General features: G+C 36.6%; 1 protein-coding gene across 1 annotated transcript in view; it reads left to right on the top strand.

Moving 5' to 3' along the window:
* Nucleotides 1-17,875, top strand: part of EYS (eyes shut homolog) — a 1,933,311-nt gene that overhangs the window by 508,330 nt on the left and 1,407,106 nt on the right. Inside the window, 1 exon segment of the mRNA XM_049873718.1 lies at nucleotides 4,842-4,963. Coding sequence (XP_049729675.1) covers nucleotides 4,842-4,963 — 122 coding nt within the window.

The following is a 17,875-nucleotide window of genomic DNA, read 5'->3' as shown; positions in this document are numbered from 1 at the left end:
AATGTTAATTTTTTTCTAAGATGAGAAAATAAAAATTCCAGATATGCTATTTATAATGCAATACTACTAATTAAAATGTTGGAGACATGATATATTAAGGACAATATAAATTTTGAACACTTGACATATTAATACCTTTCATCATAGAATTATCTGTAATATATTTTGGACCTAAGGGGATTTAGCTACCAGGGAACCAAAATTATTAAAAATTAGATCATACATGTAAACTGATATGAGTATAAATCTCATGACACAGTATTTTTAACACTTTCTCTGAAATGAACTAGTTGGCAGGGCTAAAACTTCCTGCATTCAAGCTAATAATATTATATATGAACCTGTAAAATCTCAAACAATGTTATTTTATTTTTCACCACACTGATGATACATCATTAAAATACTCACATCTATAATTTCACCACAAAGCTATTATCATATACAAAGATCTGATTCAGTAAAAAAAAAAAGTTTGGCATTTTGGTGCACATTTAAGTATAAAATGAATAATGCATCCAGAATAATAGAAGGCTTATCTGAAAATTACATCTCAAAATAGTAGTATGAAATATTCATGAACACAAAGAATATAGTGACTATATTTTCTGTTAAAAAACTGTGTTTCCTTAAAATGTGTTTTCTGATAAAACAGTTATTATTGCATAGCCTATAGTTAGTGAATTAGAGATGGAGGAACCCCCTATTTTTGTTTCAGTTTTTATTTTAAGTGAACCTTGTTTTTCTTGCTTGCATTATGGTATCCAATTTAATTTTCAGTGTTTTCTGGCACGTAGTTCGTTTGTTAGTTTCTTAACCTAGAATAGTCAACATTCAGAAAGCACATTTCTTTTTTTTTTAATAGTGCTTTAGGTGAAAGTTTATCGTTCAAGTAGCTTCTCATGCAAAAATTTATACACACATCGTTATGTGACCCTAGTTGCTATCCCTATAATGTGACAGCACACTCTTCCTTTCCATCCTGAATTTCCCATGTCCATTCAGCCAGGTCCTATCCCTTTCTGCCTTCTCATCTCGCCTCCAAACAGGAGTTACCCATTTAGTCTCACGTATTTTTATCTACTTGAACTCAGAAGTACACTCTTCACGAGTATCATTTTATGTCTTATAGTCCAGACTAATCTTTGTCTGAAGAGTTGGCTTTGGGAATGGTTTCTGTTCTGGGCTAACAGACAGTTCAGGGGCCATGTCTCCTGGGGTTCCTTCCATCTCAGTCAGACCATTAAGTCTGGTCTTTTTACTAGAATTTGAGCCCTGCACCCCACTTTTCTCTTGCTACTTCAGGGACTCTCTGTTGTGTTCCCTGTCAGGGCAGTCAGTAGTGGTAGTCAGGCACCATCTAGTTCTTCCAGTCTCAGGCTGTTGGAATCTCTGCTTTATGTGGCCCATTTTGTCTCTTAGGCTAATATTTTCCTTGTGTCTTCGTTGCTCTTCATTCTCCTTTGCTCCAGGTGGGTTGGGACCACTTGATGCATCTTAGATGGCCACTCACTAGCTTTTAAGACCCAAGGTGCCACTCACCAAAGTGGGATGCAGAACATTTTCTTAATAAAATTTGTTATAGCAGTTGACCTAGATGTATCCTGAAACCATGATCCCAAGACCTCCACCCCTGCTACTCTGTCCCTCAAACTGTTTGGTTGTGTTCAGAAAACTTCTTAGCTTTTGGCTTAGTGCAGTTGTGCTGACTTTCCTTATATCGTGTGTTGTCCTTCCCGTCACCTAAGCTAATTCTTCTCTACTTACTTATCTAGTTAGTAAATTCCCTTCTCCCTCTGTCCCCACCCTCGTAACCATCAAAGAATGATTTCTTCTGCGTTTAAACCTTTTCTGGAGTTCTTATAATAATGATCTCATATAATATTTGTCCTTCTGCAACTGACTAATCTTACTCAGCATAATGCCTTCCAGCTTCCTCCATGTTATGAGATGTTTCATGGATTCATTGTTGTTCTTTATCATTGTGTAGTATTCCATTGTGTGAATATACCATAATTTTTTTACCCATTTACCTGTTGATGGGCATCTAGGGGAAACCCTAGTGGCATAGTGGTTAAGTGCTACAGCTGCTAGCCAAAGAGTCGGTAGCTCGAATCTACCACGTGCTCCTTGGAAACTCTATGGGGCAGTTCTACTCTGTCCTATAGGGTCACTATGAGTTGGAATCGACTCGATGGCACTCAGTTTGGTTTTTCTGGTTTGGGCACCTGCGTTGTTTGTATCTTGTTGCCACTGTGAACAGTGCTGCAGTGAACATGGGTGTGCATATATCTATTCGTGTGAGGGCTCCTGTTTCTCTAGGATATATTCCAAGGCGTGGAATTGCTGGATCATATGGTACTTCTATTTGTAGCTTTTTAAAGAAGAGCAAATCTATTTCCAAAATGGTTGTACCATTTTACATTCCTACCAGCAGTGTATAAGAGTTCCAGTCTCTCCACAACCTTTCCAACATTTATTATTTTGTGTTTTTTGGATTAATGCTAGCCTTGTTGGGGTGAGATGGTATCTCATTGCAGTTTTGATTTGCATTTCTCTAGTGGCTAATGATCATGAACTTTTCCTCATATGTCTATCTGCCTGAATGTCTGCTTTGATGAAGTGTCTGTTCATATCCTTTGCCCATTTTTTAATTGGGTTATTTGTCTTTTTGTTTGAGGTTTGCAGTGTCTTGTAGATTTTAGAGATTAGACTCTGAATGGATATGTCATAGCCAAAAACTTTTCCCAGTCTGTAGGTTATCTTTTAACTCCTTTGGTGAAGTCTTTTGATGAGCTTAAGTGTTTGATTTTTAGGAGCTCCCAGTTATCTAATTTCTCTTCTGGTGTTTGTGCATTGTTAGTTATGAGAAAACACATTTCTTCAGGATGAAAGCATGTTTTATTTTTTACCACCAATCTGTCTTTAAGAACTTTTGTTAATTCAAAATTATCTTTCTTTGTTTCTTTGTCTTTAAAAATACCACTTATCTGTATAGAGAATGCTTACATATGTGCTGAAGTTTAATTTGACTCTAGTTGCTTGTGACTTGTCAATTTGTCTTAGTAGTCAAACCAATTATTATCATAACCATATTTTTAAAAATATGGCTGTGATTGATGGTGTCACACAATGGCTTAATTACTTATTGTATGATACTGATTCTAATTTTTAATATCCATGATGCCATGTATAATATATGAAGAAGCAACAATTGACACCATTTTATCTCATTAATTTATTTACAAGTAAAAAAAAAAAAAAAATTTTTTTTTAAATTATTCCTGTATATTTCTTAACCGTTGTATTCAGTAAGAGAGGTTAACAACTAAGATGCGAGATGAAAAAGTTAAAACAGAAATAAAATGTTGCCTTAAACGCTACCGATCCTTGAGTATCTCTCTTGTCTCTGTCTGATGGCTGTGGTCTGCCTTGTTCTCCTTAAAAGTCCCAGTTACACGTGCTGCACAGAGGCAGGACTGCAGGAATCTAGAAGCAGCCTAAACATCGTACAGTGCTTTGAAAAAGCTATTGCCACACAGGACCTAAAGCAATTCATGAGAGTAATAATACATGCTCAGAGGCAGAGTGGCAATGCAGATTACATGGTAAATCTGGAGATAATGAAGAACCCAGGGACTGATGAGAAAAAAAAAAAAAAATTTTTTTTTGAAGCACCCGTAAATCCATGCCTGCTCCAGCTGCAATTCTTGCTGTCACCATTTCCTTTTGATGCTTTAAAGACACCATTCTTTTTTCACCATTAATGATAAAACAGAGGAACATTCTGATCATTATTTTTAAAGGATTATGATCAAATATGAAAGCTCTTTTTTATCTAAGGTTTACCTATCTCAATATCACCTTTCAGATCACTATGCACTTTAATGTAACTTGTCACATAGCTTTTACAACCAGCTCTCTTCTTGTATCTTAAACCTAAAACAATGTAGGAAAAGTAAGTTGAGGATACAAGTAACCTATTTGTTGTATGTATTGTTTGCTTCAAAAAATGACCTGTATTGTTTGGGGACCATGGTTTTGGGGGACATCTAAGTCAATTGGCATAATAAAATCTATTAAGAAAATATTCTGCATCCCACTTTGGAGAATGGTGTCTGAGGTTTTAAATGCTAGCAAGCAGCTGTCTAGGATGCTTCAAATGGTCTCAACCCAGGTGGAGCAAAGGAGAATGAAGAACACCAAAAACACAAGGTAATTATGAGCCCAAGAGACAGAAACGGCCACATAAACCAGAGACTACATCAGCCTGAGACCAAAAGAACTAGATGGTGCCTAACTACAACCAATTACTGCCCTGACTGGGAACACAACAGAAAACCCCTGAGGGAGCAGGAGAGCAGTGGGATGCGAACCACAAATTCTCATAAAAAGACCAGACTTAATGGTCTGACTGAGACTAGAAACACCTTGGTGGTCATGTCCCCCAGACCTTCTGTTAGCCCAAGACAGGAACCGTTCCCAAAGCCAGCTCTTCAGACAGGGATTGAACTGGAAAATGGGATAGAAAATGATACTGGTAAAGAATGAGCTTCTTGGATCAAGTAGACACATGAGACTATGTTGGCATCTCCTGTCTGGAGGGGAGATGAGAGGGCAGAGGGGTTCAGAAGCTGGCCGAAGGGACGAGAAAAAAAGAGAGTGGAGAGAAGGAATGTGCTGTCTTATTAGGGGAAGAGCAATTAGGAATATATAGCAAGGTGTATATGATTTTTTGTATGAGAGACTGACTTGATTTGTACACTTAAAGCACAATTAAAAAAATTACCTGTGTTATGGTAAAGAGGAATTTTAAGAAGTTTTATCTTTTCTTTCATTTTCAGTGGTTGATGGCTTCTCCTGCTTATGCAGCCCGGGCTATGCTGGATTGAGGTGTGAACAGGATATTGATGATTGTATCCTGAATGCCTGTGAGCACAATTCTACCTGCAAAGATCTGCACCTCGTTAGTATCCATTAGTATCACTAATACACCTTACTACAGACTAGTATAAATTAACCCCTAACAAGTTAGTTAACATTTATCTGTGTTATACATTAGTGTGTGTATATCCATCAAGTAACATTCATACTTCTTAAAGTTAGAAAATGGAACTCAGGCAACATTTTAATTTAATAGTACCAAAAATATTATATTCACTATTATCTATAAAATATAGGTTAGTAGAAATATTATAAAATAAGTGGTTCTTTCTATGGATTCACAATTCTTGGCAATATTGAACTGGTGTAAAATTTCATAAATTCTGAAAAGTCCTTTTAGTTTTATAGACACCTACTTTTATCTAACTCTAGATACTGTTTATACATATATGTTGATCATTTGTAATCTTAAATTTTATTTTAGTTTCTGTTTCACATTGTGTATTTCCAAGATTTCCTTTATTCATCTGTTGTTGGTGATGCCCCTTCAGTACATATCCATCTGTCACACCTTTGTCACAGCCATGTGCCATTTTGCCTTAAACGGACTGTGACACAGTTGGCAAATCAATGGAATCCCCCTCAGGCTTCTCATTTCTCAGAAAGCCTGACTTAAAAAAAAAAAAAAATCTACTCAAGGTGGATTCACTGTCTGGGTTCAGAAAATAAATGACATACAACACAGGTTAATGCTACTAGTATAGGCTTATAGTTTATTTTCCAACAACAGAACTGATTTTCACAAAAGGATTGTACACTGTTTGAAGTTAGAAAACAAAAACTTTGGAAAACAAACCTGTTTTGACTATTTTTGTACTGACTTTTTTTTTAATGAAAAGATTATTTGTGGCAAATTTTTTTTCCCACTCTGTAAGCAAGAAAGACAGACACTTAAATGAATAATTATAACAAACATTTGATATCCATGACCAAAAACAGTTCACAGGTGATACAGCCACCATTAAGTATGTGTAGTGATGCGCCGCTTGACTATAATAGCTATACCATACCAGGTTTTTTGTCTAAGTCAGCCGTGCTAATCCTACTCCTCTCCGAGATTCCTTGAAGAATGGGCATGTGGCCGTGTGCTGGTCTGAGACAAGAGTGGAGTTCTTTATGAGGAAAGGTTTCCCCACTCCCTCAGGAGATATAAGAAAGATACACGTGTATCCTCTCCTAGACCTTCTAACATTTGGATTTTATGCATATATTAGCTGTTGCAGACCCCTGGTGGGCGCAGCGGTAAAGTGCTACGTCTGTTAATCAAAAGGTCAGCTATTTGAATCCACTAGTCACTCCTATGGGGCAGTTCTACTCTGTCCTATAGGATCGCTATGAGTCAGAATTGACTCCATGGCAATGGGTTTGGTTTTTCAATAGGTTTTATTAACTGTTGCCATTCTCAGACATCAAGGAATGGGGAGTAAGGTTGGGTGAGGTAGATTCAGCCCAGTGATGAAGTAATCTGAAGGCTGCAGAGATGAAAAACAGAGGCAAACTGGTTCTTGATGAATCATTGACTTGCTGAACTCCTCACTGGGGCCTGCGGAATCTCTGACCTAATTATGTGAGATGACTTATGGAGTATTGTTTAATATAGCTTAAGTCAGAGTTCTTTTTACTTGCAGGCAAATCATCTAATTTCTCTAATGTGTCAGCCTATGGTTTCAGATGTAACTTCAGCTATACAGGAGTGTATCCTAGTAGAAAGAACTTCAAGCCAATAATCACAGGATTCTACTTCCAGGCCTAGCATTGCCACAGCTTAGCTGTGTAGCATTAAACCAGTCATTAGACAGCTCTGGGACAGCAACTTAAGGAAAAGCACCACCCCCAATACTAGAACTTTCAAGTCTAGTTTTCTCTTATATATCCATCTTATAAATTGCCAGTAAGAAGTTATTCAGACTAACTTAGTTTAAAACCTTTACTGCTATTTCCAGAATTGGTATAGTAAGGGTAAAGAAACAAGGCAAAAAGTACCATGATTGAAAAAGAAGTAAAATTCTCAAAAGTTCACCCAACTAGATTTTCATATTTTATATTTGGCTTTAATATATTTTACTATAATATATATTATTATCTTTTATTTCTAACTCCTAACCATAATTCATATATCAGTTTCAAGAATAGAAATATCAATTGATTGATGATATCCATCCAAGAAAAGATGGAATGAAGAAAACATCTAAAGGATGTTCAAAGTATTTTATGGCTTTTAGATATCATGTTAATATTGCATTTTTGCACAGGAATAAATAGTGTACAATTAAACAAAACTAAATCTTACAGTAATAAATTGAAGCAATAAAAAGGTCATTGCAAAGATGCTAAATTAGATGGAAGAACAGGAGCTTGTAATTTTGAAATAAAGTCAGCTAAAAATAAAGCCAGTTGCCATCAAATTGTTTCTGACTCATGGTGACCCCATGTGTGTCGGAGTAGAACTGAAATCCATAGGATTTTTAAGGGCTGATTTTTCAGAAGTAGCTTGCTAGGCCTTTCTTCTAAAGTGTCTCTGGGTGGACTTCAACATCCTTCACCTTTCAGTTTGCAGCCAAGGGACTATAGCTTAAAATAAACCAAAAACCAAATCTACTGCCTTCGAGCCGATTCCAACTCATAGTAACTGTATAGGACAGGATAGAACTGCCCCATGGGTTTCCAAGGCTGTAAATCTCTACGGAAGCAGACTGCCACATCTTTTTCCCAAGGAGCGGCTGGTTGGTTTGAACTACCAACCTTTTAATCAGCAGCCGAGTGCCTTAACCACTGTGCTACAGGACTCCTTAGCTTAAAATAAGTAACATAAATAATTGAAATAGACAAGGTCCAATCTGAGTTTCATATCTGCTTTCTTTCACCAACACCTTGGTAAATGACAAACCATGAAATGTTCAAGGTTTTGAACTGGAGGAGAAAAATAGAAAAGCAGAGATTGGGATTCATCTACGAAATATTTGATAATCCCTTAAAACAGAAAGGTGGCTTTATTCAATCCATAGTTCACCGGCATTTGACTAAAAGACAGAGACAGTACCCGCTTGTTGTACGGATAGAAAGTTCTAAATAAACCACAGCAATGCCACTGACATAAGGGTTACTGCTTTTTTGAACTTGGAATTGGTATAGATTTAAATTAACATCATCAAATTTGTTGTATATCCTTATGATTATGTTGCAGCAAGATAACGTTAAGTTTGATGTAAACAAAAAAACAAATCCGTTGCCGTCGAATCGATTCTGATTCATAGTGACCCTATAGGACAGAGTAGAACTGCCCCATAGGGTTTCCAAGGAGCAGCTGGTGGATTCAAACTGCCAATCTTATGGTTAGCAGCCGAACTCTTAACCACTGTACCACCAGGGCTCCTGAATTTGGCATAAGAGGCACAAAATCAGGAGACTGTGAAACCAAGATGAGAAGTATTTTGTAACAATGAGTTTTCTTCCTTTCCTTTCTTTATGTTAAAGTAAACCTAAAGAAACAATGGGAGAAAAAAAAAAGGAAATTTTGATTGCTTAACACATAATAAGATACAAACATTAAGAATGGGTATGGTAATGTTTTTTCTTCATTTAACTTTCTTAAGTATCTTTGAGAATAATATATGTATGAAAAAAACATTTTAGTATTTAATTCTCATTTTCGTCAACATCTTACAGGAATAATGGATGCTTAACCAGATAACAGCAGGAGAAACAAAAATCTAAATTAAAAAAAACATTGGTAGTGCAATAGAGCTAACATGATAAGAATAATGTTTTCATTTATATAAAGCTATGTAACAATGTATACATATTATGTATATTGGTGTACTCCTCCCAAACACTCAGATACAAAAAAACAAACAAAAAACCCCAGAGATTTATATGTTTTTCTAATGAAATATAAAACCGTTTTTACTTTCACCCACCAGATCATTGAAAAAATGTTTGTCACTCATTTGGAAATATTCCCTTTCCATGCATTGGGATAGTAAAATCTTGAGAGTGTCCAGATCCAGAATTATATGAGAGAAGAAACCCTGTCCTGCTGCTTACTTTGGACAAAGACTGACATCCCATTGTGGCGTCTCCATGCTCCTTTCAAAGATAGGTCAATCTGCTGAATGCTTCTGATCCTTACATACCAAATTTAGCTCCCAGGACTTTTTCTGTACTCTGTCCTCCAAGATCATGGTGCTTAGCTAAATAGTGGTCAGGTCCTTGTTGTCTCTTTGATATCCAATTGGAACCACTACAACTTCTGCATTCAACTCTGTCTCTAGGATTACAAACCCTCCATTGGTGTTAATTCAGTCCAACTGCAATCTGTCCAAATAGGATGCCCTCTCTTCTCAAAGAAGATTTTTATAATCTCATTTAATGGAAATTAATAAAGAGACTCTGACTTTGTGTTAGGAACTTGGAAGCTGCAGAATTCTCAAACAGAAAAAGAAAACATCTAAATACCCACTGATAGATTTATGGGGGAAAAAAAATCCATTTTTGTAGCAAAAAAAAAGAAGACTAATACAAATTAATTTCTTTGTTACATAGAGCTGTGACAATTTATGAAGTCTCAAATGCCTTAGTTCTTATGTATAATTTTTTTTTTCTTCAGCTGTGCTGTGTATTTACATTGTTTTGAAGTCATAGACCCAACTGAATATGGTCTGAAATATACACCTTCAAATTATAAATTTTTCCAGGCTCATTTTTTTTTTTTTTTTAACTGAGGTTAAATATCTTGTAGGCTTAGAGCAACTTAATGGAGCAGAGAGAGCAATTAAAGATTGGTTTGACCTGGATTTGTTCTATGATTTACTAAAGTCACAACCTATTTGAACTCTGGAATAAAGAATTTTTAGAATCTATTTTATTATTTTCAGGACTATATAGATTTCTGTTTTACTCAAGTGTAGTTTTACTACAATATACTTAAGCAAGTATACATTATTAGCCTTTTTAGTTAGGTTTTCAGAAGCCCTGGTGGCGTAATGGTTATAAGCTTGGCTGCTAATCTGAAGGTTGGTAGTTCGAACCCGCTAGCTGCTCCTAAGAAGAAAAGACTTGGAAATCTCCTGCAGTAAAGATACATAGCCAAGGAAACCCTACGTGGAAGTTCTACTGCATCATATAGGGCCACTATGAGTTAGAATCAACTCAAAAGCAATGGGTTAGTAGGGTTATCAGTTTTTCCATCAAAAAAAATAAACAGGAGGAGGGATGTAATTGAAAGTGCACATGTTTGAAATTCTGATTCAGTAGGCAGATCTGGGCATCTGGATTATTTATAATTCTGTGACTTTGATGTGTATCTCTATGAGAACAACTGAACTAGGTATGTAGAAGGCACTTTTCAGCTCTAAATTTCTGTGATATTGGGAGTGGAGCACAGAGCCTGCTATTTCATTTGTATTAATAACTAAAAACTTGGCTCCTCAAAAGAGTATAGTTGGAAAAATGAAAAATTTAAAAATAACATCGTCTGTGTTTTTGGCAGTATATTGTATTGCATCTTCCTTTTACAAATGTTACTTTCTTTTGGATGCTTCCATTTGTTTCAGCACTTTCATCTTTAAGCGAAAGGAAATAAAAGCTTACTTTTTCATTTCAATCCTTTTTTTGAGGGAAATAATGTTTTCTCTTCATGGCTGTAATAATACAGTAAAGTGTCACTCTCCCTAAGTGTTAACATTTGATAATCAGAAAACTTATACATTAAATTATAGCTTTTCTTAGAGGCTGGGGATAATGGTTCAAAATATTTTGAGAGCGTTAAAAAAAATCAATAAGTGATTGAATGTAATAATATCCTAAACTTGGAGTTAATCTCTTGATTAAACCATTTAGATGAAACATCTTTAGTAATTAATCAAACAAAAAAAAGACAAACTCATTAGCCATCAAGTCCATTCCGACTCGCAGCAACCCTGTAGAACAAAGCAGAACTGCCCAATAGGGGTTCCAGGGAGCATGAATTCGAACTGCCAACCTTTTGGTTAGCAGCCAGCCTCTTAACCACTGTAACACCAGGGCTCCTATATAGCCAAAATTTTAATCTATAGCTTGATGTATTAGCTAACAACCAAACTCATCGTTAAGAGTGGCATTATAGTGATTCCCATTGAACCCATTGCCATCAAGTCCAATCCAACTCATAGCGACTGTATAGTGATTAGGCAACTCAAAATGGAGCCCTGGTCTTGGCCGTTCTAGGTAGCCTATTTTTTAATACATAGAATAAAGTTTACCTAAAATATTTTATTACACAAATATCTTTTTATTAATAGATCCTTACTTTAAACATTATTGAGAATAATTTAACCTTATATCTGTGGTTTATTATAATGGGTTTCAGTTTTCTATTCTCTGTATAATAAAGATAAATAAACACATAAATATGGTAATCAATACCCTATTTAGTCTAAAATCAATACAAAATTTAAGCTCATTCATCTGCTGACCTGTATAATTCTTTCAATATTTTCCTCTCAGTTGTCAATTTTGGTCATAATTAGTATCTCTGAGGCAGCCATTTCTTCCATTTTAATCTGTTGTTTTGAATCAGCTGTGGCCTGGAAACATATTCAAATTTGTCAGGATTATATGCAAAACAAAAGTAAATAAAATCTGAGAAAAGGCTTGTTGGTCCACCTGAGTAAAGAAATACATGAGCTTTAATGTTTTCGAGTTGAGAGATCTGTTCTGGGAATTCATACTGATTTTTCCTTCTTTCTTATTCCAGGATTCATTACTGAGAAGTGAGATTTACAGATGGGTGAATTTTGAGGTTTAAGAAATCTATGGAGCAGCACTGATTTTCATAAATATTGTTGTGAGGACATAACAGATCAGACAGGAATTTTCCATTTTCAGACTCTCTAATAAAAAATGAACAGTTCCCAGAAATCGTCTAGCTTAAAAAATGATTTAGAACTGATCAAATACTACTTCTATTGCCAATATTAGCCAAAGAACATTTAGAAATGAGTTTTTCTTCAAAGAATTATGAGACAAATTAGACTTAAGTATATTTCAATGCAAATATTATAATTTTTTATTATTATTTGTCATATTTATATAACTGGAACTGAAACTCTTCTCTATCCTTGAAAATTTATTTTTGAGCATTTATAGTACATAATAATTCCATTTTTTTTTTCTGGAAAACATTTCTGCCATTTTTAATAAGTAAGTCTATTTAAAACTTTTTTTTTTAATGTTATATTGTGTTCATATATTGTGTTTAATAGGATCATGAAAGGAAAAAAAAATCTTCAGAAGAACAGATTGACTTCAACAATTTTTTATTAACTAAAAAGAACAGATTTCAAAGGATGGTAGATCTTTCAACTTTGTCACTAAAGAACTCCATTATGTTATAACTTCCTATTTCATTCTAACTCTCCATTTTGTCTGTGGGGAGTTTAGAGACAGGAAAATTCTAGGGTATTATGGATTAGTGAGTGGACAGTATGTGTGAATAAAAATGTGTGTACACATGTGTGTATATACACAGGAAAGAGAATATGTGTTTCTTTGTTCTTTAGTCCTTTTTCTAACATTCCTGAGTTAAACAGAAATTGAAAGCTTTCCAAAATCAAGTTCTGGAGCCCAATTCAAACTCAAATTCATATTATGAATTCCTGTTGGCTAATTTATGTGTGTGCATGTGAATATTATTTCCATTGTCGATGTTAGCCAAAACACATCGAGGAATGAGTGCTTTGGCTAATATACGTGTCTTAGTTATATAGTGCAGCTATAACAGAAATACCATAAGTTGGTGGCTTTAACAAATAGAAATTAATTTTCTCACAGTTTATAAGGCTAGAAATCTAAATTCAGGGTGCCTACTGTAGGGGAAATCCTTATCTCTCTGTCAGCTCTGGAGGAAAGTCCTTGTCTCTTCAGCTTCTATTCCTTGGCTCCTTAGTGATCTGCATGTGGTGTGGAACCTATTTCCTCCCATCTGTGATTGCTTGCTTGCTTGTTTAATCTCTTTAATATCTCAAAAGAGATTGATTTAAGATACAACCTATACTAATACTGTCTTGTTAACATAACAAAAAAAATCAATTCCCAAATGGGATTATAATTACAGATATAGGGATTAGAATTTATAATGTATTTTGGGTGACACAGTTCAAAGCATAACACACACACACACACACAAATAGCCTCTTTTTGTTAAACTGATGAAGAACCTTGGCTCAGAATCACAGAGATAGGCCTGTGGCATCATCTTGATTATGCTGTTGTTGTTTTGTGCCATCGAACCAATTTCCAAGATTATAGCAGGGTTAAGTTTGGTATCATGCCCTTTAAGGCAAACAAGGCTGAATGTAAAACAGAAGATGGGACTTTACTTTTGAAAAGTCACTTACCCTTTCCTAGCTTCAGTCAGCAAATTGTTAATAATGGACATGTAAATAACACCTACCTTGTAGGATTGTTATAAAGATTAAATGAGTTACTGCATCTAAAATGCTTGGTGTAGTGTCTGCCACATATAAAGCAATTAACAAATATATGCTGAGTTTGATGATGATGATGGTGATGCCTATGATGTTTTAATTATGATAGCAATTAGACAGTTTCTTTGAGTTGAGCTATAGCTCTTATGTTGGAGAGCCAAGCTAGGGTGTATATAACTCAGATGTATGTAACTGAGTTATAGAAAAACCATGAGTCAGTCCATTTTCTGTTAAAAAAATAATTTATTTGCTAACCCATGGATTTCAATAATAATATGTTTACTTCTAATAATCAAATAACCAAATAACAGAATATAAGTTACTATTTCCACATAAAAACTTTGAAGAAAATATAAGATACCGATTATGCAGACATATAAACCCCCCTTTTTTTTTTTTTTTTTTTGAGCCCTGGCAGCACAGTGGTTTAGAGCTATGACTGCTAACCAAAAGGCTATGACTGCTAACCAAAAGCCTGACCATTCAAATCCACCAGCTGCTCCTTGAAAACCCTGTGGGACAGTTCTACTCTGTTCTATAGAGTTGCTATGAGTCAGAATTGACTCCACGGCAATAGGCTTGTTTTTTGTTGGTTGGTTTGTTTGTTTGTAAATAACCCTTTTTGGAGCCCTGGTGGTGCAGTGTTTAAGAGCTTGGCTGCTAACCAAAAGGTCAGGAGCTCAAATCCACTAATTGCTCCTTGGAAACCCTATGGGGCAGTTCTGCTCTGTCCTGTGGGGTCGCTATGAGTTGGAATTGACTCCATGGCAATGGTTTTGATTTTTTTTTTTTTAATAACCCTTTTTACCTTATTTCGTTTTGGTTTAATTATTTATGTTCTCCACTAAACATGAACTATCTGAAGGTGAAGATTGTGTCTTATTCACTATTTTTTTTATTCTCATAGATAATACAGGACAGTGCCTGGCATGTATTAGATTGTAAAAAAAAGAGAGAGAAAGAGAAGGATAGAAAAGAAACAAGGAAAGGAGGGGGGAAGGAAGAAAAAAAAAGAAAGAATTGGTCAGCTCTTTACTTATTCTCTGACTGTTTTAGAGTTTCTCAGAGTAAGAACTCAGAGTCTGTACTCCTGCCAAGATTCCAGGGATTAGGCAGCTGCTAATAGTGTTCATTTTATATGTTCCCAGGCTGTTGGGGGCTCTTGGGCCATCCTTTAAGGCTTGCTGTGAGATTGCTGCATTTCTGTTAAAACACTCTGCATCTGATAGACCAAAATCAAAACATTTCAGCCTGATGCTTCTCTCTTTTGGCATCAAGCCTTTAATCTGACTAACTACACTTTATTCTCATCAGTGTCACAGCCTTCCAGGTCAGTTCCTCTGATTTAAGTTGCTGGCCTTCTCCACCCTCTCTGAGCACAAGTATTTGCCTTGATGTAACTGCTATGCAAGGACCCCTGTTGGCACAGTGGTTAATTAAATACTCAGCTGCTAACCAAAAGGTTGGCAGTTTGAACTTACCAGCCACTCTGTGGGAGAAAGATGTGGCCTCTGCTTCTGTAAAGATTACAGCCTTGGAAACCCTACGGGGCTATTTTACTCTGTCCTGTAGGGTCTCTATGAGTCGGACTTGACAGCAACAGTTTTGGTTTAACTTCTGTACTTAAATGACTAAAACTGAATATTTGCCCTCTGTACCTAAAAAAGTCTAAAACAAAAACTCAGAAGAGGTATAGATATAAGTGTCAGTGAGTATAAGGGCATAATTAAATGTAGAAATACATATGTTGTTGTTAGTTGCCATGGAGTTGATTCCAACTCATGGCGACCCCATGTGTAACAGAGGAGAATTGAGCCCTTTGAGGCGTTCTTGGCTGTAATCTATACAGAAGCATATCACCAGGACTTTCTTCAATGGCACCACTCGGTGGGTTTGAACCATCAACCTTTTGGTTAGCAGCTGAGCACAATCTGTTAAGAGTATTATTATTGATCCTGTCATTTGAAAAAATACATATTTATAAACAAGTTGTAGTTGCTTATTAGAAAATACAGATCTTATTTTGTTCTGGAGTATGCCTTTCCAGGACTTATAGTTTACTCATATATCATTGTGGTGCAGTGGATCACCTTTATGTGGTCTTGGTCACCATGGTCTTGTAACTCCCACCCAAGCAATTAGGTGAGACTGTGCAAATAAGCTAATTGTGGCCCACCAAGGGGATTGGTCAGTTTTGCCATCCCGCTAGTCTTAAAAGAGAGCCAATTCTAGAGCAGAGAGAGGATCTCACCACCACCAGGGAAGAAGGGCCAACAGTGGAGTGGATCCTTTGGACCCAGGATCCCCGTGCTGAGAAACTTCCAAAACCAGGAGACAGAAAGAGAGAGAGCTGTGACACTGAAGACAACAAGAAGTGGTGGCAGAGAAACAGTGGCAGGTAAGACTAGAAAAAGATGGCACAGGGAGCTTCCAGGTCCACGGAACAAGTGAGTGGGAAAGATGAGTACCTTCAGGCAAAAGGCTTCCTGGAGAAGTAGTGTGCCTTGGGGCACTTAACAGAAGAGCTAAAGGGGCACTTTGTAACACTTGCCCTAGCAGGGTAGAGGCTGAGGGACCAGAGAGAGGCATGACTATGAGAACAGCTGAGAAGAGGCTGTCCTGATGGAAGAACTGTATCCTGAGCATTCCTGAACCTGAGTTGCAACCTGTTAACTTCTTTAATAAGCCTCATAATCATAAGTATTGTCTGTGAGTTCTGTGTGGCCATTGCAATGAATTACTGAATCCAGCAGAGAAGTAGAGAGTGCCATGGTAGGGATGGTTGGTGTCAGAATTGGTAAAGATGGTAGAGAAAGAAGGCGCATCTGACCTGCACATCATAGGACTCTGCCTTGGGATGTTGATTTTGATTCTCCTGCCCCCTTGTGAAGTTGGAGCCCCGGTGGCCCAGTGGTTAAGAGATCAGCTGCTAACCAAAAGGTCTACATCTCAAACCCACCAGCTGCTTCTTGGAAACCCCATGGGCAGTTCTTCTCTGTCTTATAAGGGCCACTGTGAGTCAGAATTGACTTGAGGGCAACAGGTTTGGCTTGGTTTCTTGTGAAGTTAGAAGAGGTCAGATGCCTTCCCCATGCCATTTTTACAACCATGGAGGATGTATTTTACAGAGAAGTAAAAGTACATTGAGGGGAAGTGGATTACTCATGGTCACACAGTAACACACAGTTGAGAAAGGACTAACTAGCTTGCAGATCAAATGCTTGTCTCAAGATGACCTCTTTGTCCTAGACCACCTATACCTCTGAAACTGTCATAGCTAGAGTTCAGTTGCCCACAGGACTCACAAACTGGGGGAACTAAGGATTCTAAGAGCAAATAAGTATTTCAGAGACTCCAAAATATATCAGTATTACCTGTGCTGTTTTAAAAAATGCACACATATTGGGGGCCTAAGGTACAGCTGCAGAGCCTACCCACCAAAGTGCTTTAGGAATAGAGACACACCTACCTCACTGGCACTTGGGGAAAGCCTGTCAGCGTCCTGCCACCCCTAGAGTGTGAACCCCTGCTGCTACTAGAATCTGGTGCACACAACTATCACCACTACTTCTCTAGCTGGATAGGTGACAGTCTGCACCACACACTTGATGACCCAAAATCAGATTCTACTCAAGAATAGTGAATGGACTCTTAGGCTTATATTCTTGTAACAGCCCAAAACGGCTAGTAATAGGACATAAGTGACTCAAGGGCTACAACAATCAAGACAGAGTAATCTAGTAGCCCATCTATGTATATTGAAAGAAAACAAAACAAGATAAGACTCAGTGAGCAAATATAGAATAAATCACTATAATATCTTAGTGATGACTTGGAGACAGCAGTCGATATCAAACCACATAAAGAAGCAGACCATGATTGATTCTACAACTCCCCAAACTAAAGAATCAACATCTTTCCCAAATGAGGATACAATCCTGGAATTGCCAGATGTAGAATATAAAAAACTAATTTACAGAATGCTTCAAGACATCAGGGATGACCTCAGAAATGAAATGAGGCAATCTACAGAAAAAGCCAAGAAATACACTGATAAAGCAGTGGAAGAACTCAAAAAGATTATTCAAGAACATAGTGGAAAAATGAATAAGTTGCAAGAATCCATAGACAGCATTCAGAAATCCAAGAGATTAACAAAAAAAAATTACAGAATTAGACAACGCAATAGGAAGTCAGAGGAGCAGACTCGAGCAATTGGAATGCAGAGTGGGAAATCTGGAGGACCAGGGAATTGACACCAATATAGCTGAAAAAAAATAAGATAAAAGAATTAAAAAAAAAAATGAAGAAACCCTAAGAATCATGTGGGACTCTATCAAGAAGAATAACTTGCATGTGATTGAAGTCCCAGAACAGGGAGGGATAACAGAAAACACAGAGAGAATAGTTGAAGATCTGTTGGCAGAAAACTTCCCTGACATCATGAAAGACGAAAGGATATCTATCCA

The sequence above is a fragment of the Elephas maximus genome, chromosome 1 (genome assembly GCF_024166365.1).
Source record: "Elephas maximus indicus isolate mEleMax1 chromosome 1, mEleMax1 primary haplotype, whole genome shotgun sequence".
Lineage (NCBI taxonomy): Eukaryota > Metazoa > Chordata > Mammalia > Proboscidea > Elephantidae > Elephas > Elephas maximus.
This window is presented reverse-complemented; position numbering and strand designations above follow the sequence as displayed.